Source organism: Lemur catta, chromosome 6 (assembly GCF_020740605.2).
Source record: "Lemur catta isolate mLemCat1 chromosome 6, mLemCat1.pri, whole genome shotgun sequence".
Taxonomy (NCBI): Eukaryota; Metazoa; Chordata; class Mammalia; order Primates; family Lemuridae; genus Lemur; species Lemur catta.
Window position 1 is genome coordinate 5,622,399 of NC_059133.1, and position 23,275 is coordinate 5,645,673.

At 55.9% G+C, this 23,275-nt stretch overlaps 1 protein-coding gene across 1 annotated transcript; it reads right to left on the bottom strand.

Moving 5' to 3' along the window:
- Positions 1 to 748: 748 nt before the first annotated feature.
- On the bottom strand, positions 749 to 18,893 carry BIK (BCL2 interacting killer). Its single transcript, XM_045554727.1, has 5 exons — positions 18,822 to 18,893; positions 5,043 to 5,189; positions 2,974 to 3,072; positions 2,234 to 2,354; positions 749 to 1,339 (listed from the first exon to the last, which is right to left on the bottom strand). Exons 2-5 carry the CDS (start codon positions 5,180 to 5,182, stop codon positions 1,253 to 1,255), a joined length of 447 nt encoding a protein of 148 aa, XP_045410683.1. The 5' UTR covers positions 5,183 to 5,189; positions 18,822 to 18,893; the 3' UTR covers positions 749 to 1,252.
- Positions 18,894 to 23,275: the final 4,382 nt, after the last annotated feature.

The window sequence follows — 23,275 nt, forward strand, 5'->3', positions numbered from 1 at the left end:
AAGATAACTTTGTTTTTTCCTCTGAGGCAAGAACGTGCCTGCAGGCCTACACCAAGGGCTGTCACAGGTGTGCACATGCACTGAGTGTGGGCCCAATCCGATCCTGGGCAGCACGCCCCACAGCCTTGTCACCTTCGGTTTTGAGGGCTGGGTGCAGATGGGTGTGAGGCAGGGTCCGCCCAGCCTGGCTGCAGGGGCAGGACAGCTCCATCGCTGGGTCAGCCCACTAGGGTGGGCAAAGGACACAGAGGGCCTGGCTGGGAAGGAGACCAGGCTGCCGAAGGTGATGGGAGGGAGGTGCCCTGGAGGGCCATGGCCCAGTCCAGCCAAGGTGCAGCACTTGAGGTTGGGAGGGCGGGGCCTGGTGGGGTCTAGAAATGGCCCTGGGCCAAGGCCTGGAGCAGGCAGCGAGCCTGAAAGGTGGGAGGCCTGGCCCTCCTGCCCTGGTGCCCTTGCCTGGCACCCCCTCCCCACCACCCCCCTGCTCTGTGAGCAGAGCCATGGAGGGTGTGTGCAGGGAAAGCGACAGGAACCCTCATTCTGAGAGGCACTGAAAGCCCAAAGGAAATACTAACTGGATTTTACGCACCAGGCCGGAGCAGGGGGAAGGTGGAGCCAAACCCCAAGGCAGCATTGGTGGTCCTCAGGCGCAGGGAGGAGACCAGGAGCCTGCCCCACCCCCTGCCCTCCCAGGGGCAAGACGAGCCTGAACTGGCGCTGCAGACCCCCAGAGAGGACCAGAGACCACTGCAAAGCAACAGTTTATTGAACTCCCCCATACTGCACTTCTAATGGCAAAAGAAAACATGAAAAAAAAAAAAAACAAGAAAAAAAAAAAACAAATATTGAGCTCCCCCAGCCCTCAGAAATTGATCCAGTGGATTCTCTGGTGCGGGCATCACAGATGCGGGGGTGTGACCAGCACTCCCCCCGCTGCCCGCCACATGATCAACTGGCAGGACAGGAAGACTCCTTCGTGGGGACAGGCCGCCTCCCGGGCTGAGCCAGGGTCAGGACGGCAGGCCTAGCCAAGCCTTGGGACCCCAGAGGTATAGCAAATTCATTTGCCCCATAACAAAATCTGAAAAAACAAACACTGAGTATAAAACCTCAGCAGTGTCCCAGCACTATCTCTGAGTTTAAATATAAAAAAGATCATCAAAAAACTCCAGTTAGAAAGACAAGAAACTGCTCCACCACTACCTCCAGGGCGGTGGTGGGGTGGGGACCGGCCCCACCCCGGCCGCGGGCCTCACTTGAGCAGCAGGTGCAGGCCCCTGCCCAGCAGCAGCACCAGCAGCAGCACCAGCACCTGCTCCCACGCCGGGACGGGGCACACCTGCGGGACAGAGGGAGCAGTGAGGCCGGAAAGAGCCAGAGAGGCAGGGGACTGTGGGTGGTGAGGGGGAAGCCCAGGGAGCTGGGGGACTCGAAGGAGCTCGAGGGGGCCGGGAAAAGCTGAGACCAGAGAATGAACCACTGAGCTCGGCAGAGGGAGGAGAGAAGTGGCCCTGAGAACGTGGCAGAAGAGGGGTGGCCAGCCCGGCCCGTGGGATGCAGGTGAAGACACTGCAGAACACAGGTGAGGGGGCCAGCTGTCCTGGAGGAGAGCAGTGGGGAGGGGGCAGCATGAGAAGACGTTGGCTGGGCAAGCTGCTTGGGAGGGGAGGCACCTGTCCTGGCCAGGAGAGCCCCGCCTAGCAGATGGGGCTTCCCGGGCAGAGGGAGAAGCCGCCTGCGCATGGCCCGTCAGTTCCTGCACTGACACCCGTTCATTCTCCTGTCTGTGCACTCACACCTGTGCCACACCCGTGCATTCTCCTGTCTGTGCGCTCACACCCGTGCATTCTCCCGTTCGTGTGCTCACACCCGTGCATTCTCCTGTCTGTGCGCTCACACCCATGCATTCTCCCGTTCGTGTGCTCACACCCGTGCATTCTCCCGTTCGTGTGCTCACACCCATGCATTCTGTCTGTGCGCTCACACCCGTGCATTCTCCTGTCTGTGCACTCACACCCGTGCATTCTCCCATTTGTGTGCTCACACCCGTGCATTCTCCCTTCACTCAACCAGGAGCCTCAACCCAAAAGGCCAGTGGGACGTGGCAGATGTGCAAACTTGTGGAAGCAGAGGATGACAGGGAGAGGTGGGGACTGAGGCAGACCAGGGATGTGCCGACCAGACAGCCGGCACAGGCAGCAGTGCATGTCGGATTGTGAATTGAGGCTCTTACCGAGGGCCTGGGGCTGAGCGACCTCCAGAGCCTGGCCACGTTCTCCCTGAGGTTGGTGAAACCGTCGCTAAGGCTCCCAAGCACGCCCCAGCGGACCGGCTGGTCACAGGACAGCCCCAGTCTGCAAGACAATGGAAGGGTGAGCAGAGACAGCCTGTGTCCTGGGTGACACCATCGCAGCTGTGAGGAGCAGAGGGCCTATCCTCTCTTACTCCCACTGCCACCCTGGTCCCCCTTCTGGGGCACCTCCACCCAAGGACCTCTCTGCACGTGCTGTTTGTGGTCAAATTCACTCTGATTTCGTTTCCTCCCCATCGTGCGCCAGCCCACCGAGGGTTTGGCCCTGTGCTCCGGAGGTGGCTGTGTGGAAAACCAAGCCCCATTCTGCAGGACCCCAGGCAGGTCACTGCCCACTCATTCCTCCCCCGGAGACCAGCTGAGAGGTCCTGCCTCCACCGCCCAGGATCCAGACTCACCCAGCATTCCCTTTAAGTCAAGACCCTCTTGGAAAGGTACAGTCGTGGCTTGATACCGAAAGAGAAAGGGCCTTTGGCTCTGCCTTGTCACTGCCCAGGCCCAGGAGGGAGGGCTGGCAGGGGCCAGCTCCAGGAGTGGGGGCCGGCGGGAGCAAAGGGTCTCAGGACTGCCTTGGAGTGTCAGGGCCATTTGCTCCCTTGGGCCCAGCCCCGTGCTGGGTTGTGGGCCTCCACCCACCCGCCCAGGGCCCCTCCCCGGGTTACCTGCGCATGGTCATCCTGGGCAGTCGGGCCAGGCGGGGGCTGCTGACACGCAGGTTCATCGCATCGCCAATGTAGGCTAGCCGCAGGGCCACCTGGTCACTGTGGGGAGCAGGCTTGGCGGTCAGGGTGTGGCTGCAGTGAGACCAGTGGCACCGGGCGCCACCCGGCCCCACCCAGCTGAAGCTTCTGATGGGGCCGGGAGTGGCGCAGAGAAGAGGGGCAGTGTCCGATTTGGGGCAGGTGGGGAGCCTTTCTGCATCCCTCCTGACTCCCACTTTGCTTTAAAGGTGCCCTCGAGGTCCCACCCGTGGATGCATTCTGCGGAGCCAGTCATTTCAGAAGACGCCCCTGCCAGGCTGGCCACGGGGGTGCCTGTCCCCCCCCATGTGCCTCGTGGCTGCCCTCTGGTGGGAGGATGGGGACTTTCAGGCATGGTCTGAGCCTCACCGGGTGGGCGGGGTGCACACGGGTGCCTGGGTGATCAGCAGGGCAGGCTCCGGGCACCCTGCCTGTGCACCCGCCCACGCCCACGCCCAAGCATTCACGCCCAGAAAACCTGGTGGCCTGATTTCCCAGCAGACTCCTGGGACAGCCCCACCTGGTGGTGCTTGGAGGGAACGTGGGACGATGGGAGGGCACATTTGGGGACCCTGAACTCCCATGGATGACCAAGTCCGGCTTCCCACAGGGGTCTCAGCTTACCCCCTCCTCAGTGGGGTGAGGGGGCTCCTAGAACTGCCCCCGAGTCCCCAGTCCTGAAACTGCCCCTGCTGTCATCATGCCTCTCAGAATGGAAGAACTAGTAAGCCCCTGCCTGGGTCCCCCACCCTAAACCAAAATCCGGAGTGAGATGGAGGCTGGCTTGCCCCCTACGTACATGCACGCACATACATGAAGACTGGAAGTCGCTCTCCTGGCTCAGGGCATCTGGGCCTCAGCCCTGCCCTCTGGGTTTGCCACACTCCATCCCGTGACTGGGCAGTTTGGCTGGGAATTCCCAGGCAGGCGGCCACCTGCTCAGAGCCCTGCCCAGCCGAGCCCCGCTGCCTGCGCCCTGCCACCTGCCCAGGTCTGTGCTCCTTGTGCAGGGATGACGGGGGGACGGTGGAGGGTGGGCCAGCAATCGGGGTGGGAGCTGTGGCCCATCTCTATCCTGTCACCCTGTGGGACCTCAGAAAACACTGCCCCTGCCCTTGTCCACTGATGGAGCAAGGAGTGGGGAGGGGCCACCTGGTCTTTGGGTCCCGAGTCCCTCCAGCCCCAAACTCCCAACCAGCCCGATCCTCCCTCCAAGACCTAATGACTAAAAATCCTGAGGCCTAAAGCAGAAAGGAAACACCCAGAACCCTGGAGCTGCCCTTGGGGACGGCAGCTCCGGTGGGGCCTGGCTGTCCTCTCCAGCTCAGGGTGGACGCCGAGGCCAGCAGCCACCTGGTCTGTGCCGGGGAAGAGTCAGTGTGCACGTGGTGGGGGGAGGGGCAAGGGGGAAGCGGCAGGGGCAGCGGCTGCCCCCGAACCCAGCTGGCAGCGAGTTGGGCTCGGGCCCCACCTCTACCCTGGCCCCGGCAAGTCCTGCTGCCTCCAGGGGCCGTGCCATTCCTGGGCAGATTCCTTCTTCTAGCCTCAGTGATTCCTCAAGAAACTGCTGCCCTAACAGCCAGGGCCAGGAACTATGTGGCTCCTCTGGTCCCGCCAGTCCTGGTTTATAAAATGAGCCCCCCATCCTTTGCGAGGCCTCTACGTGGGCTGCAGGTCAAGACGGCCCTCTGTCCAGCTCCCCAAGGCCAAAGGCTCGAGCCACCGTGACAGTGGTGCCCGGGGCCCATCTTGGGACTGTGAACGTGCTGGACCCTGAGGGGTCCCTCTGTGAGCTGGTGTCAACAGGGTAGGGGCCCCAGAGTCAGGTGGGGTGCAAGGTGAAGTCACCTGGCCACCAGCCTCCATGACCACGCCCAGGGAATTTTCTTCCTTGGAGCCCTGCAGGGCACAGAGGGAAGCTGGCCATCTGCAGACGCGCCCTCCTTCACACAGGTCTGCTTCTCTACCCCACGCACGCCACTGACACCTACCTGCCCTCGAGGCACCCCAAGGGGTCGGGATCCTCGGCATCCATGACACTGACAACCTCCAGGATCAGAGGGTCCAGGAGATGCCTGAACGGGAAGGTCTCCATGAAGAGGTCCGTGGAGATGGGTCTCACCTCAGACATTGCTCCTCTGGGGCAAAAGGACAGAGTATGAGTGGTCCCCCTAACTACGCAGTGTGGGGGCTCACTCACAAGACACCTCCCCTGCCCCCACTCTGCTGATCTGCTAACGCCGCCAATATGGCCCAACCCAGCTCATGCAGGCACGGATCCTGCTGCACGCTGGCTGTGCGCCTCTGGGCCAGTCACCAAGCCCCTCTGTTCTTGGAAGGGAGGGACTTGGAGATGATTCATAGGGGCCCCTGCTGCTTCTCTTCGTTGTAGAGTATAAACATAAGGCGGTCTCTACCGCTGGTCCTCACTGGCAGCCCCACTGGAAAACCCAAGCACCCGCTGCCAGCAGAGGGGCCACCCCTGGGCTCCACCCAACAGCAATTGGCCAGCACCACCCAGCCAGAGAGACGCTATTTTGTGGTTATTGAGCAAGAAAGGCACAAAAGCGAAATGGAAACAAGTCATCCCAATCCCAGAGGAACCACTCCTAACTCTTCCCATCGCTCTGCAAAACACACGGGTTTTCAGAAGTGGGATCACCCACATGCAGCGTCGCACAGCATCCTCTGTGCTGCAGTCCTCTCTGACGTCCGCTCCCCCTGGCTCTTTGCTAACCGAACTCCAACTGTCTTGAGGGTGGCCCTGCACCCTCACTCAGAGCCAATCGTGACCCTCCCCTTCTTCCTTGCTTCCCCAGCATTCCTTGCAGCTGGTGGCGGCGCTGCACCCCAGTTCTGGCCAATGACGTCTCAGGGAACCCAGACGTCGGGCTCGACACAGCCGGGGCAGCTCTCCCTCCTGGAGGGCCAGAGCCGCGGCAGCGCAGGGAGGCGGGACCAGGCCTGCCCGCCGCGCATCGCGGTGGTGCGAGGAGAAAACCCAGTGTGTTCATATGGCCGTCGGGCCTCCTGTTCCTGGCAGCCAAAGGCCTTCCTAACCACTGTACCTGTGGGTTCCCACAACAGCAGTGAGTGTTTCGCTCATGCCGGCAACTAGGATTCTGTGATCTGATCCACCAAAATTGGCCCCACACTCTCCCAACCAGCCGGTACCAAATTTGCCCCCACGGTACCAAACAGCCTTAGGTCAGAGTATGATGATGGTGAGGAGTGTGGTCCCGGAACCTAACGGCCCAGTCCGAATCCCAGCTCTGGCCGTCAGTAGCTGCGTGCCAGTTTCTCCATCTGTAAAACGGGGTTGATGAGCACCCCACGCCGGGCTACTGGGAGGATGAAATGAAGGAGTCCCCTCCAAGTACTCTGAACAGTGCCTGGCACACTGTGACAGGTAGACATAGCCATTACGACCTTCGTACTTCGACCCAGCATTTCTCACAATACACCCTGGGTCTTTTAAATTTTTAATTCTTCAGGGCTGCCTGCACACTCCACTAACTTGCTGGACAGTTTTGTTCCAAGAGGACACTGTGGCTGGTGAAGTTCATGACTGAGCCAAGAGGGGACGTAGCCTGAAGTCTCCCACAGCCCAGTCCAGGGTAGACCAAAGTCCATCCCTGAAGTGGACCAACCAGGACACACAGGGCCACCACCCTCCAGGGACACCCTGAGGCTAAACACAGGTGCCCGCTCACTAATTGCTCCCAGCATTAAAGTGAGATGCTTCAAATGCAAAAGCCAGGCAGGGGCTCAGGGGAACAGGAAGTTTTGGCCCCTCCAGGTGTCTCGGGGCTGACTCCAGGCAGGTTATTAACAAGGCATCCAACAGGCACGCAGTGCAGGAGCTGGGCGTGCGCTGTGACGTCATCAGCCTGGCAGACTTGGGGCCCGGGGCATTCTAGCCTTTTAGGGAGAAACTGCAGAAAGACAGCACCCTTCTTCAACCTAGAGTTGAGAAAAGAAGAAAAAATGCCCAGAACGTCTGTTGAGAGTGAGCTGTGGAGAAATGAGCGACGGCTGCTGCGGCTTCCTAGGAGGAAAGTAGAAACCAGGTTTAATCTGTTTCAGGTGGAAGCGCAGCTCTACCAGGGCAAACACCGTCATAACAGCCACAAAGAGCCCGCACCTGCACCTGTCAGGCCACACCTTCCCCCGTGGGCGGAGAAACAGGTCTGACCTAGTGGGGGAGGGAGACGGCCCCAGCAGCCCAGAAGGGGGGAGGGGCTGCCACCTGCAGGTACCGGCGGGCAGCCTTAACCGCACACAACCCAGCCTCAGCAGCTCCCCTAAACCATCCAGCCAAGGTACAGGGACACGCTATAGGGAGGGTCCTGGTGGCATTTGTATGAGCTGTAAATACCCAAAGATACCATTCTGGGTGCAAAAGTCCTGACACATTTGTCACGGGGAGTACTTGGTAGCAATTAAAAAGGATAACGTAAACCTAGATCAATCTGCAATGTAAGGATATGAAATAACAGTTTAGAAAACACTGGGTGACCAATATTAGCGTGGTTTGAAGCCACATTTGTAGATCAGACAAGCCAGAGATGACTTGACTTTCATGCTTCTTTTTCTTTTCACCCCAGCTGGAGTGCAGTGGCCTGATCATAGCTCACTGCAGCCTGGAACTCCTGGACTCAAGCAATCTTCCCACCTCAGCCTCCCGAGGAGCTGGGACTACAGGCGTGCACCACCATGCCTGGCCAATTTTTTTTTTTTTCGGTAGAGACAGGGTCTCACTCTGTTGCCCAGGTAGGTCAAAAACTCCTGGCCTCAAGCGATCCTCCTGCTTCAGCCTCCCCCAAGTACTGGGATTATAGCCATGAGCCACTGTGCCGGGCGTCTTCCGCCTTTTAGTAAATAATTCAGGTGTTGAGTTTTTGCATGGGATGTACTGACATTGGAAACCCCCTTTCCCAGGCCAGACTTGGACTTCACAGGAGTCCCGTGGCACTGACCAACAGCCAAGCACCCATTTTGGACAAGGACACCGTCTTCCTTGTCCATCTTGCTGCGCTGGTGGCTTGTTAAGAAGGGAAAGAGTGTGGGGTGTTGACGCACAGAAGGTAGGATGCAGGCGGGGTGGGGTGGAGGTGGGGGTTGTGAACTAAAATCCTAAGGCTCACCCCACCCCCCACCGGCTGACTGAATGGACCCCCTCCTGGCCAAAGGAATATCCTAAAACTAAATTGCCTGCCAGGAGGAGGGAGGTCAGACATGCCTCAACAAGCCCCTCTCCCTTCTTGGGGACATCCTTTGTAACCCATTAACAAGCCTAAGGGTATGTAAGACACACCTGCAGGCCCTCAATTTACACAACAAATCTATGTCCAGTGGCTTGTCTCTGATAAACAGCAACTATGTTAAAACATTCCAAGCCTTTAGACAAAGCTTCATGTCTTTAACCAATTACAAGCCACAGAATCTTTAAACCCACCTATAACCTGCAAGCCCCCCCCCTGCTTCAAGATGGCCCACCTTTTTGGGCCAAATCAATGTATGAGTCCCACGTATTGATTTATGACTTTACCTGTAACCCCTGTCTCCCTGAAATGTATAAAACCAAACTGTAACCCAGCCACAGCGAGTCCACTTGCTCGAGGCCTCTTGGGCGTGGCTCCGGGTCATGATCCTCAAATTTGGCTCAGAATAAATCTCTTTAAAATTATTTTACAGAGTTTGGTTTCTTTTCCGTTGACAGGGTCCAAGATCCCACACTGGAGTCTCTGCCACCTTCCAAGGCCAGCAGGACTTCAGCTTGGGAACTCCCAACAGTGAAGGAAAAGAATGAAACTAAGCAGACAACGTGTCAGAGGTCCTCCCCAGCCCTGCCCGAGTCAACCCTGGATAGCCACTGATGAAGAACATCTGTTAATTTCAATAAAAGGTAGGAACAGGGAAGTATAGCAGACAGGAACATTTATGTAGAAAACCAAAGAGATCCGGACACTGTTATGGTTTGAATGTATCCCCCTAAATTCATGCGTTGGAAAATTAATCCCAGTGCAACAGTATTGAGGTGGGACTTTTAAGCAGTGACCAGGTCATGAGTGCTCGGCTCTCAGGAATGGATTAATGCGGGGGCGAGTTAGTTGTTGGGTGCAGGTGTTCCTGGTGAAAGTTTAAGTTCAGCCCCCTTCCTCTCCTCTTAACCTTCCACCTCCTGCCATGGGATGACACAGCCCCAAGGCCCTCACCAGATGTGCCCCTCGATCTTGGACTTCCCAGCCTTCAGAAGTAAATCTCTGTCCTCTAGAAATTACCCAGTCTCAGGCATTCTGTCATAGCAACATGAAACAGACTAAGACACCTCATTAGAACTACCAGTGGAGTTAAGGTTGCCAGACACAAGATCAACATATAAAAGTCAATATAATTCTTACTCGTCAACCACAGTATAGTAGAAAATAAATGTACCTTTACAGCAACAGAAAAACAAGGCTTTTGGTCAGAAATTAACCTAATAAAGGATGCATAAAAGTCTAAAACTCCATTAAAGCACATTAAAGACCCAGATAAATGGAGAGACAGACAAATCTTCATGGGTGAGCCGTTGTGACATTGCATAGATTGCAGACAGTACGTGTATTAGGTGGCATTTAAGGAACCTCTGGCCGCCCTGGGGGGAGTGGTGTCTATGCAAACAGTCATTTCCCTGGGAAAGCAGTCCCAGCCCTCCTTTGCATCTGCCCCCTCCTTCCCCTTCCCTCCCCAGCTGAAAGGCAACCTCCCAATGCTTCTGGAGACCCCTGCCTTCCCCCACAAGGCAAGGGCCACAGTGGGACCCCAGCCACTGTGAGCTGGACTGATTCTCAACTTCACCCACTGTCCTAACATCGCTCCCCTGGCAGACACTCCCAGAGTCCTTGTGCACTACAGAGGAAGAGGGTCCTAGCCACCAGGGTGGGCGCTCCGCCAGGGGTCTGCGGAGTAGGTTGGGCCTACATGGGAGTCATAGTCAGTCACTCTCCACCTTCCTCTAAGACTCTTCCAGCCCCTGCTGCCCTCCCTGTGTGAGTGGGCCTGGGACAGATGCCAGTCTCACCTTGGGTTAACAGCCTAACCCAACCACTCACCCTTCCTGTCCCTGGGCCTCAGTTTCCCCATCTGTTGTTAAATGGGGATAATGATCCCAAACTAAGGAGGCTCCATTTCCAGGCAAGAACTAGCACTAACAGCCTCTCTATTATAATCCCAGCTGCTGTTTGGAACATCTACTACTGGCAGGCAGTGATTAAGCCTTGTATTTGGATTAACTCATTAAATCTTCAGCATTGCCCTCTTACCACAATCTGAGCCTTTTGCCATCTTGCCTCTGCGCCCATGCCCTGCCGACTTGATATGGAGTACGTGCTGTCATTAGCTGGGCCTGGGCTGGTCTTGGGGCTCTAGATAGAGGGAAAACAGTGTGGCCAGGGGGTTGGGGCTGGGGCCCCTGCCCAGGTAGGGTCCCTGCCGCTGCCTCCTCCTACTCTGGCCTCTCCTGGCTGCCCCGCCAACCCAGTCCAGGCCAGCTCCTGCCTCGCCCTGGCTCCAAGTTCTTTGCTGGGCTCTCTTCAATCTGACCCCCATGAGGGGGGAGTCTCAGACCTGACCCTGTCACTGCTGTTTGGCTCTCAGACCCCTTGAAAGTCATGCCACACCCACTAGAGGGCCCTTCCTCTTGCAGCCCTGCTGTGACCACACTGAAGAAAACGGGCTCCAGGCTGGGCGCGGTGGCTCACGCCTGCAATCCCAGCACTCTGGGAGGCCGAGGCGGGTGGATCGCTCAAGGTCAGGAGTTCGAGACCAGCCTGATCAAGAGCGAGACCCTGTCTCTAATAAAAAAATAGAAAGAAATTAGCCAGGCTTAGTGGCGCACACCTGTAGTCCCAGCTACCCGGGGGCTGAGGCAGGAGGATCACTTGAGCCCAGGAGTTTGAGGTTGCTGTGAGCTAGGCTGACGCCACGGCACTCTACCCAGGGCTGTCAATCAATCAATCAATAAATAAATAAATAAATAAATAAGGAACTCAGCTCAGGCACACCTTCTCAGACCCGCAGAATCTAGTTGGGGGCCTCTGCGGGGTTCCCCATATATCCAGCTGACCACACTCACTGTTGCCCAGTTTCTTACCTATGGTAGTTTAGAGAATGGGCTCTGGAACCAGGCTGCTGGGTGTCCTTGGGCGAGTTAACTAACCTCCCTAGGGCTTGCATAAAACAGACAGACATTTGTTGAATGAATAAATGAAGGCAAAGTATTCCCAGAGGTCCCACTTTGTCGATGCATTGCAGTTGCCCTGCAGGAAACAGGACTGGTTTTTATCATCTATTTTTTTCCCAGCAAATTTGCAAATGAGTAGCTGAAACCCTTCTTTGGTGAAAAGGAGACACACCGATCCTGTGTCCCTACCCGGCTGCAGCCCACACCTAGCCACCTACACACTCATCAGTGGAAAAACCACTGAAAAAATTAGCCACCAGTCCGGAGCTCTATTTTACCTACAGAGGTTAGGATGCAAATGGTGCAGAAGAGAGCGCCACACCCTGGCCTGCAGGGCTGGGGGGAGGTTCTGGACCCTCCTGCATTTGGTGACCAGCTCTGTACTTGGCTTTGTGACCATAGGCTCATCTGGGAAACAGGGAAACGCCATCTCCCCTCCCAGGTCGCGTCAAACCCGAGCAGGTAGAGACGTATGCATCAGGGGCAGGTTCAGGAGTTGTGCAGCGAGATGGGAATGAGGCTGCAGGGGCACAGTGCCGGGGGTCCAGCTCCTGGTGGGAACCGTCAAGACATGCAAGGTCTCAGCCAGTCCTGTTGAGGGCCAGCAGGCGAGAATGACACTTCCCATTTCACAGATGGACAAACCCCGAGGGGGAGGGACCAGGTGGGTCACAGGAAGGGTCAGCTGGGTTGAGCCAGCTGGGAAACCACCTGCCCTCCCCTCCACCCAGCCATCAGCCTGGCCCTGGACCATGAGCGCGGGGTGACGCAAATCACCGGGAACCTGCTCAAATCAAGCGCAGCCCTGCAGGAAATGCCCCCACCTTGCAGCCACGCTGACCCGGGTTCCACTCCCAGCTCTGCACCCCCTCGCTGGAAGTCCCCTAACCGCTGAGCCTTGCTGGCTCTTCTGCACAGAAATAGCACTGCCTTAGGGCTGCTGAGAGGATGAACGGATACAGTTGCCCTTGTTCTGCCTCCTAGCAGGGGCTGGTTAACTCAATCAGCAGGCTCAGCCGGGAGCCAGGGGCGCTCACACTCCACAGAGCAGCAAGCTCCTACGTCTCTGGAGGTCAGCGTGACAGCCAGCATCCAAAGTCACACATGCACATAACCTGATTTCCAGGAACATGTCCTACACATACCCCTGCATGTGCCCAGCAGCCTAAAGAAATTAGGCGATGGACCTGCAGCCCGCCGTGCAGACCTTTAAGGAACATGGCTACAAGAACAGAGCGAGAACAGTTTGCAGCTGCACCTCCCCTGCGTATAAGAAGGGCATGAATACACAAACACTTCTACAGGCACAGACTATGTCTGAGAGAAGAAATGAGATTAGTAAAGAGAAGAGGGTGTCTGTGGGATGGAGGTGTATGCTTTGTAATTTCAAAATTTTGCTATCATGTGTGTGGCTGGCAACACCCATTCAAAACTGAAGTACAAACAAAAACAATTGTTAATGGCTTGAATTTGTCTGAAATGAGATGTTTGATATTTGTCCTCCAGGTTTTTTCAGGAAGCTCAAATCACAACACGCTCTACTCCCTTCCCACCTGCTGGGGAAGTCCAGACTCCAGACCCCAACATCAGGAATCTGCAGATACCCAGACTGCTTGTTCTGGAGGTAGGTGGGGTTCACTTCCCAATGCCATTTTGGTCATGTTTGTGTACATTATATATGAATGGAAAAACGTGGAAGAAAGATCTGGAAACTACAGTGATACCTTTGAAGAGGGCAATGGAATTGAGGGGGTGTTTGGCATGGGAGGAGGGAACAGACTTAGCATGTTTCCTCACTCACCCCAGCCTCCATCGGGACACTGCTGTGTGGTCCTGCTCACTTACCTCTCTCTCTTTTTTTTTAATTTAAGGAGGGCAGTGAGAAAAACGGGTTCCATTTCCTTTTTTTTTCTTTTGAGACAGAGTCTCACTCTGTCGCTGTGGCTAGAGTGCAGTGGCGTCATCATAGCCCACTGCCACCTTAAACTCCTGAGCTCAAGCGACCCTCCCGCCTCAGCCTATGAGTAGCTGGGACTACAGGCTCGTGCCACAATGCCCAGCTAATTTTTCTATTTTTAGTAGAGACGGGGTCTCACTCTGGCTCAGGCTGGTCTCGAACTCCTGAGCTCAAATGATCCTCCCGCCTCGGCCTCCCAGAGTGCTGGGATTACAGGCATGAGCCGCCGCAATGCCCACTTCCCCTCTCTGACCCACGCATTTCCTCAACTGCCCACAGGGGTAACAGACCCACACTCAGGGCTGTGGTGAGGATTAAATAGACTTCAAACAAACCCTGAAACCCTTCGGAAACTCAGGGCATCACGAGAGGCAGACAGAGGCGGCTACTTTCAGATCTCTAATCATACTTCTTCGCCCACCCCATCATGCTTGACCTCGGGGGAACCTGCGCAGGGCCAGGTGTGTGTGCCTCTGGGGCGACAGGATATCGCCTACAGAGTGAGAAAAGTTTGTTTCCTTTTTGCCTGGCATATTATAGAGATGGTCCAAGTGTTTGGTTCAGCGTCTGTTTATCCAAGAAAGCAAACCCCACTCCAAAGCCTGAGGCGGACCTGGACCGGGTCAGGGCCCTGAGCCTGGCTCTGCCACGGGGCCCTCGGCTAGCTGGGCCCCTGGGTTCAAGGCCAGATCCCTAGTGTGACTTTGGAAAACTTCCTCAGCCCCTCTGGGCCCTAATTGCTCATTTACAAGACAAGAGCTAGGGCAGAGATTGTCTTGTGTGTCCTTTCCTGACTCCAAACTTTGGAGGCCGTGTAATAGATTAGTAACTCTGGACTAATTTTGAACTGACCCCAAAAAGGGAAACCCTGTGCTTTTCTCTCACCATTAGCAAAGGACAAAGTGTCAAGATACCACTTAGGTCTGCAGTTGTTAAAATTTCAAAAGCATGTATTTATAAATAAGTTCTGAAACGCCTGGGCCTGGGAGTAAGCTAAGGACTGCACCCTGGAACCAGCCCACAGGCTCTCCCGCCTTCCTGAAGGTGTTTGGGTCTCCCCTTCGACAGCACCCCGGCCGGCCCTTTGAACCCCATCCATCCTCGCACCCTCCCTCTGCCCCAAACAGCCCCAGCCAGGCATGAGCACCCCAGAGATCACCTCCTTGCCCTCTCAGGAGGGAATTACCTGCTCCTCATCTGTGTTGTCCCAGCACCTTGGGTAAACAGCCCTGGATTGGCCACTTAGCCCATCAAGGTCTCCTTAAATGTTTACCTGTCTGTCTGCCCCAGCCGGGAGCTTGGCCCAAGTACAGAGCAGGGACCCAGTGAAAGGCAGAAAGGGGGAGGCGGCCAGCCCCAGGGACCAGGCAGTTCACAGCAAAATAGTGAGAATGAAAGATGGGGTTAACAGGTGCTGGGCTCACAGTGGCAGGCAATTCCTGGCTGGGGGACCCTGGACTAGACACATACCCTTGCTGGGCCTGGCTGTCACCTTCTATACAAGGCCAGGAAGGAGAGCCCCACCTAGCAACTGGCAAGTGTGGCCCTATAGCCCCAAGTGGAGAGGGTGCTACATGCACAGTGTACAGTAAGTGCTCGCTAATGGGCAGCCAGCATTCAGGGGGCCTGGAGCTCAGGAGAGGAGCACACACAGGCTGGCCGCTTGAGGCCACATGCACCACTGCCTACAAGTGGGAATTTCAGCTCCCCTAGAGCAGGCAGATCTCTGCCCTCACCTTGAGATAGAGCCTCTTAGCTCCAGGCTATAGACACAAATAAATCATCTCTTGGGGGAGAAAATTTAAGAATCTTCGGGCGTGGTGGTCACATCTGTAATCCTAGCACTCTGGGAGACCAAGGCGGGAGGATAGTTTGAGGGCAGGAGTTTGAGACCAGCCTGAGCAAGAGTGAGACTGGTCTCTACTAAAAGTAGAAAAAATTAGCTGGCCAACTAAAAATAGAAACAAAAAAATTAGCCTGTCACGGTGGTGCAAACCTGTAGTCCCAGCTACTCGGGAGGCTGAGGCAGGAGATCACTTGAGGTCAGGACTTGGACCAAGAGTAAGACCTTTTCTCTACTAAAAAAACAGAAAAATTAGCCAGGCGTTGTGGCCCGTGCCTATAGTCCCAGCTACCTGGGAGGCTGAAGCAGGAGGATCACTTGAGCCCAGGAGTTTGAGGTTGCTGTGAGCTAGGCTGACGCCACAGCACTCTAACCAGGGTGACAGAGTGAGACTCTGTCTCGAGAACAAAAAAAAAAAAAAAAAACAAAAACAATCTTCCATCTTAAATGTCCAAAATCACAGGGACCTTCAGCCAAATAGGCAGAAGTCAGAAGCCCCCTCTCTGTGTCACGCTCTGTGGCTTGCACTTCCTTGGTCTGGGTAACTGGGTTCTCCCATCCCCAGAAAAACAAGTTTACCTTGCAGTGCAGGCCCCGAGGGTGTTTTGTATTGTCACATCCTAATATTGACACTAGGAAAATCAGCTGCCCTCTCTGTCTGCCCTGTGCCCGCCCACCCGCCTCCTGCCTGCCTCAGAGCCAACGAGGAACTGGGGACCAGGGACTGATGTCACACTGTGTTTCTCCCAGGCCCAGCCCCAGCCAACCCATGGCAGGACAAGGGGGAGACAAGGAAGTGGCCACCTATATCCAGCCCAGACCCACTGCTGGCTTCCCGGTGGCCGCCGACAACAAAACGTGAGTGTGCTGGGAACTGTCCTGAGCAGAGTAGTCGGACTCTCGTTGGAGCCACTAAGTCCGCAGCAGGGGAAGTAAGAAGCCAAGAATTGTCTACAAACTTAACAGGTTCACTAAAAACAGGATGCTTTCTACGGAGAGGGGAAAATACCGCCTGCAGTGCTGTCAGCTCCCAGACTCACTGGCAAACTTGCCCTTCCTTCCCCAGTGAGCTCCTTCCATTTATCCCAAAGACGATTTGAAGTGAACACTGGACTGTTGGTAGTGGTCTCTGGTTTCTTTGCAGTTCAGTGAATCCAGATGTCATTTTAATGTTACGCCTGCTAACTGCCTGAAACTTATACTAATCAGCATGGATGCAGCCCCTCTGTCCAACCCAGGCGGTGACAGGCACCAGGGATCTGCCATTTGCCACTCTAGTCCTCATGGAACTGTCAGGTCTGTGTGAGCACACAAATGCATGACGTAATTTCAGTGGTAGCATCCATAAGACAGTAAAGTGAGGTCTCAGGACAGCGAAGCAATGGGAGGGGTGAGGGGGCTATGCCTTGAGATAGGGTAGTCAGGGAAGACTTCTCAGGTGGCAAGTGAGCCAAGATGGCAAAAGGTAAGCCAGACACCCATCAGGACCGGGCTAGGGCTAAGTTGATCGCTGCAGTGATCTGTCTCAGGGTTCACACTAGCACATGGGGGGCCTCATCATAGCCCCGGTGCTTGGAGAAATCTCCCTGCTGAGATTGTTCCTACCAAAAAAAGATCAACTGGAAGGCGGCTTAGAAGCTTGGTTAAATGAACGTGCCACCAAGGGAAAGGACAGTCTGAGTTTTCAGGCATTGGCTAAAAGCCCACACCCCAGAGGCCAGGATCCCCAGACACTTGACATTTTAAACTAAAAACAAAGGCCTGGAACCGTGGCTCACGCCTGTAATCCTAGCACTCTGGGAGGCCAAGGCGGGAGGATCCTTTGAGCTTAGAAGTTCGAGACCAGCCTGAGCAAGAGCAAGACCCCATCTCTACTAAAAAAAATAAAGAAATTACCTCGACGACTAAAAACATATATATATATAAAAAATTAGCCAGGCATGGTGGCGCATGCCTGTAGTCCCAACTACTCAGGAGGCTGAGGCAGGAGGATCGCTTGAGCCCAGGAGTTTGAGGTTGCTGTGAGCTAGGCTAACCCACGGCACTCTAGCCTGGGCAACAGAGTGAGACTCTGTCTCAAAAAAATAAAAAATAAAAATAAATTAAAAAAAAAATTAAACTAAAAGCAACCAAAAATGAAACTTGTAAAACTTAACACCGACAGGGCAGTGAAGAAACCACAGATAAATCAGTCAGTGACAGTCCTGTAACCTTAAGGGTCAGAAAATGAAAGAGTGAAGAGGAGAGTGAGCGGGAGGGGCAGCCAGGGGTGCACACCTGTCCCAGAGTTAGGAATCGGCCCCAGCTTTCCTTGAAGGGCCTGGGCGAGTGGGGGCCCAGGTACTGCCTCAGGTGACCATTTACAGACCTGCAGAACAGTACTAATACCAAAAACGTGCCACTCCTGAGAACTTATTCCCGAACCATGCCCAAATTAAGGAGAAATAAAGGTGTTAACTCCAGGGAAGCTATAACTTGAGTGAGGCCCATTTTATAGAATGAACAAACTGAGGTTCAGAAAGGCAGACTAGCCTGTCCAAGTCCACATAGCTGCACAGTGGCTGAGTGGAGCGGTTCCAGCTTGGCTTCCAATAAAGGGCTCTTGGCTTGGGCTAGACAGCCCTGGCATTTCTGTGCGGAAGCGAGGCCTCCTGCTCACGGACGCAGGCACAGGTTAAGCATTTCCCTGTCCTAGTGCCCGCTGGACTGCCCCCTTCTTAATGTGGCAGGGACGAGGCTACCAACTGTCCCTTCCCGGGAAGCTGGAGCTCCCAGGCCAGAGCAGCGCTGCTGTTACAACAACAGCAACAACAAAGATGTTACAACAAAAGTGTTACAGCAGCACCAGCAACAACAACAACATCCCACCCCACAGGATGGCTCATTCCAGCAAAAAGAGCAGCAACCGATGGTTTACAAAGAGGCCAGAGCGCAACAACTAAAGTGAGACAAGCCCCAGGGCTTGTTCCCGCCACGCCCCGCAGGCGGCCTGACCCCTCCCGGGTCGCCCCAGGGAGCGCGCCCCGCGGCCACTCTAACCCCGAGTGCCCGGGACGTGGGCTCCCGATTGTCCAAACCAGATGTGGACGCCGCTGCCCAGGCTCCAGCGCGGGCCTCGCGGGGCGCACCTGTGCAGGGCAGTGGGCAGGTGCGGGCCAGCGGCCGCGCCCGGCGCCTATTCTGGACTTTCCCTGCGTCCCGCAATAAAGCCTTTCTGAGCTGGCTCTTTCGCGGGTGCAGGGCACCTCGGGAGCCTCGGATCGCGGCGGGGACAGGTGCGCGACGCCATCTTCTCTCTTTGGTGGACGCCGCGGCTGTGCCGTTCGCGCCCTGAGCTGGCGGCGCCGGGCTGCGCCCTGGCCGGGTCCGCACCGCCCCCGAGGCTGGAGCCCGTCCCCGCGGCCGCGCGGGAGGGCGGTGCGGGAGCCGTAGAGCATCCGGCCCTCGGGGCGGGACGCAGAGAGGCCACCCCATTGCTCAGATGCGGAGACTGAGGCCCTCGGGGGTCCGCTCCTGGCACGATCGCGGGCGAGGACCTGGAGCCCCCGGCCAGAGAGAGGATGTACAGGAGCCAGAGTCCAGAGATGTCGCCCCGCAAGTGACTCACCAGGGCGGTGAAACCTGGGCACCGGTCCCCAAACTTCCAGCCGCTCTGCAACCGGGACAGCTGCCTGTGCGCTAACCTGCCGAGCTCGGGCTGGTTGGAGCGGCGCACAGTGGCGGGGACGGGGGTCCAGACTCACCTCGCGGTGGCAGAAGCTGCGGCGCGCCGGGCAGGAGGCGTATTGTCTGCGGCCGGGCGGCCCGCGCGAAGCCAGGTCGGCTGGCCCCGCCCCTGCCCCGCCCCTGCCCCGCCCGGCCCCTGGCGCCGCACCCCGCCCCGGGGGCCGCCCCTCCACCTCGGAGCCGGGACCCGGGCTCCAAGGGCAACAGAACTGTTACAAGTGCGTCTGTTTACTTGTTTACTGTCTTTCTGCCTCCGGCTGGTCTGCAGGGTGTTTTGTCCGGCGCGCTGCTGTTTTCCCTGCGCCCAGCCCGAAAAGTCCCCGAGGAATGTTTGTGGGTGGGCCCAGTGCTGCACCTGAGCGTATACTCCGAGCTCTCTGCACGGATCGCCCCGCTGCTGCTCAACCCGTGTGAAAGTGTAGTATCTGCCCGGCACGGTGGCTCACGCCTGTAATCCCAGCAGTCTGGGAGGCCAAAGCGGGTGGATCGTTTGAGCTCAGGAGTTGGAGACCAGCCTGAGCAAGAGCGAGACCCCGTCTCTACTAAAAATAGGAAGAAATTACATGGACAGCTAAAAATATATATAGAAACAAAAAAAAATTAGCTGGGCATGGTGGCGCATGCCTGTAGTCCCAGCTACTCGGGAGGCTGAGGCAGGAGGATCGCTTGAGCCCAGGAGTTTGAGGTTGCTGTGAGCTAGGTTGAGGCCACGGCCCTCTACCCCGGACAAGAGAGTGAGACTGTGTCTCAAAAAAAAAAAAAGTGTAGAATCCTCTGAGCACGGGGTTAGCAAAGGGCTGGACGCACCTTTCCATGTCCATTATACCCATGTGGAAACTGAGGCTCAGAGAGGACTAAATGACAGCGCGAACCCAGCGTTCAAACATATGTTCTCTCTTCGGAGGTAAGCAGAGTATAAAATAAAATAAAAGTGTGTTCCCTCTAGGCCGGCAGCCTTGGGAGTTCGGTATTTTTAAGCCTATTTCACGAATGTGAACACTAGGCTTCCCAATCGGTGAGAAACCAGCGTGGAGCGCTCCAGACCCGGAGCCGGGGGCTCCCCCTCCACCCCGCCCCCTGCAGCCTTCTGGCGGCACTGCCGCGCCCCTCCCCCACCCAGTGGGGGGCAGCCCACTCTGTCGCCGCGGGGGGCGGGGTAAAGGGAAGGGGGGAGGTGGGCAGCCTAGGTAGAGACGGCTCCCAAAGCCCGGGAGAGAAAGGAGAAACCTGAAAGTTTCATGCGGGGTGGGTGGGAGCCAGCCCCAGGGATGGGTAGGGTCTCAAATCCCCCAAGCCTGGAGCTAGGGCTGGGTTGTGGAGGAGGAAGGGCAGAGGCGAATGCATGAATAACAAAGTAACAATTGTCCTGGAACACAACAACAAGGCTTGTTTACCTCTGTCCTGCTGGTCTCTGAAAGGAGGGGCTGGGTCCAGGGAGGACCCCCTCCCCCTAGGTTCTGTCCTTTGCTGTCTGTTGAATACCCTAGCCTTGTTGTTCCCACCTCTGGAGTGATACCTGCTTCTCCCTGGGTGTTCTCAGGTGTGAAAAGGGATGACAGCACCGAGCCCAGAGGGCTGTTGGGAGGAAAGGAGATAAAGTTTAGTAAACACCTCAGGCCCCCTCCCTCCCTAGGAGCTCTTTGACTTCTGCTCTTGCAGTCCTCTTGCACCCCAAAGTACGTCCACTCCAGGCCCACCAAGCCTGGCTCACCCTGGCTGGTGCTCACAGCCACAGGCTGCCTCAGTCAGGAGTGGGGGGCCCTGCGTGATGGGGGCCTCCCTGAAATGCAGTTTGCAGAGGAAGAAATTGAGACTTGGAGAGGGGAGGCCATGACAGAGTCTCACGGGCCAAAAGGACCCGATGTGTGTGAAAGTGTTTGCAGCGGTGTCTTGAGGCTGAAGGCACAATGCCGGGTACACAGTAGATGTTTAGTAAACATTAGAACAGATGGCCTGGTGCGGTGTCTTGTGTCTGTAGTCCCAGCTACTCAGGAGGCTACTTTGGGGACAGTTTGGGACTGTTTTGGGGATTCAGGAGCTGAGGGGGGAGGGTGAAATACAGTCCCTGTTTACTCTGTGACCTCCCAGGATATGCTGATCAAATGGAGGTTCCAAGGCCCAGCTGACCCTCTGGCATCAGTTTCAGGTTGAGTTTTGTCTTTGATATGACTTTTTTTTTTTTGATCATTCATTTAACACATATTGATGGGCATCTACCCTTCGCCAGGCATAGGGTAGGTGTCAGGGGGAGGTGGGAGCAGCTGGGCAGGGAGGCTGGCCAGGCATCAACCCCACCCCCTGGAACCAGAAGCCAGCACAGGTTTTAAGTGGCTCTATCTTTCCACTTGCCATCCCAGAATTCTGTATGCAGCCTCGGGTGACACCTTATCTGGAAAATCCTCCAGCTTTGGGAGAAGCTTTGTAATATCAAGAAGGACCCATCGAAGGGCTTTTCTGCCCTGTCCTAATGGCCTGAGCTCCCTGCCAGCAGCCGGAGGAGCCCAGGAGGCCAGCACCTCAGGGCCTCATTTCACCTGCGCCAGCACGTGGACCCCTCACGGGAGCAGAGGCCATCAAGCGCTCAAGCGCTCCAGGCTGAGCATCCTGCCTGGATGATTTCATGCACCCCTCACACGCCCGCTGCAGATCACCCATGAGGGAACTGAGCCTCGGAGAGGGGTCCTAACCAGTCCCAGACCACACAGCCGAGAGGTTGGGGGGCTGGGATTTGAGCCCAGGTCTCTCTGTCCCATCTAACTTGGGGATCTGTAGCTGGGCTTCAGGAAGTCTAGCAAAATTGTAGTTGGGGTATAAACCTTTTCTGGGGTAGGGAACCTGCCACCTGTGGGTGAGGGCCAGGTCTCTGCAGTCACTCAGCCGTGAGTTTGACTCTGCCACCTATGACACGTGTGGCCCTGAGCAAGTGGTTGGGCCTCTCTGAGCCTCAGTTTCCTCTGTTAAATTTCCCAACTCCCAGGGCTATAGTAAGAATGAAAGCATATGAAGCCCTCAGTATAGTATCTGGCACACAGTAGGTGGTCAACAAATGCAGAGGACATTATTGTAGGAGTCGGTTAAGAACTGGTGAAGAGGCCGGGCGCGGTGGCTCACGCCTGTAATCCTAGCTCTGGGAGGCCGAGGCGGGTGGATCGCTCGAGGTCAGGAGTTCGAGACCAGCCTGAGCAAGAGTGAGACCCCGTCTCTACTAAAACTAGAAAGAAATTATCTGGCCAACTAAAAATATATATACAAAAAAAATTAGCCGGGCATGGTGGCTCATGCCTGTAGTCCCAGCTACTCGGGAGGCTGAGGCAGTAGGATCGCTTAAGCCCAAGAGTCTGAGGTTGCTGTGAGCTAGGCTGACGCCACGGCACTCACTCTAGCCTGGGCAACAGAGTGAGACTCTGTCTCAAAAAAAAAAAAAAAAAAACTGGTGAAGAGTTTAACACGTTCACAAGGAAACTATCTTGGAGACGCGTGGTCTGTTAAATGAAATGACGTACTTTGTAAATCCACATGCCCAGTATATTCCCATATTTTTAAAAATCCATATATAAAAGTCTGGAAGGAAATGCAGCACAGCAACCTGGGAATAATGGTCATCTCTGGCATATGGATTATAGGCTTAGTTTTCTGCCTTGTGTTTTTCTGTATTTTCCTGATTTTTTGTTTGTTTGTTTGTCGCTGTGTCCTCCAGGCTGGAGTGCAGTGGCATCATCATAGCTCTCTGCAGCCTCCAACTCCTGGGCTCAAACAATCCTCCTGCCTCAGCCTCCTGAGTAGCTGGGATTACAGACACACGCTACCACCCCTGGCTAATATTTAAACAGTTTTTGTAGAGAAGGGGGCATCTCTTATGTTGCCCAGGCTGGTCTCAAGAGATCCTCCCGCTGCAGCCTCCCAATGTGCTAGGATTACAGGTGTGAGCCACCTCGCCCGGACTGACACAATTATTTTTGAAAGTCAAGGCTGGCTCTTAGCTGCTTGAGTAACATGTTACTCCGGCTTCCATTTCCCTCAACTCTGCCCCGAGGCTAGTGGCCAGAGCTTCCATGAATGTGCAGAAGGCTTTCTGCCCTTTGGCCTCTTAGACTCTTCACCTGTTGCAAACCACGGGAAATGAGCAGGTCCCAGGGCCTCGCGCGCTGCCCTGGCTTGCTGGGCAGCAGAACTCCTGGGCCTCTCCCAGCCCCCTGCCAGGTCTGCGGGATGAGGACCTGCAAGTGAACCCGAGGCAAGACCGAGAGCTGCTGGCCAAGACCACAGTCCACCAAGAGTGGGACAAAGGGTCTGAAAGCAGATGGCCAGGCCACCAGGAAAGTGGGAGACAAAGCAGAGTGGGCAGCGGGTAGAGTTGGAAGAAGCCCCTCGACGACGGCTGCACCCAATGGTGAGAGGCCCCACAGGCCCCCCTGAGCTCATCGTCTCCCCGTCTTCTGGTTGCAACTGGTGGCAGCTCCGTCCTTCCAGA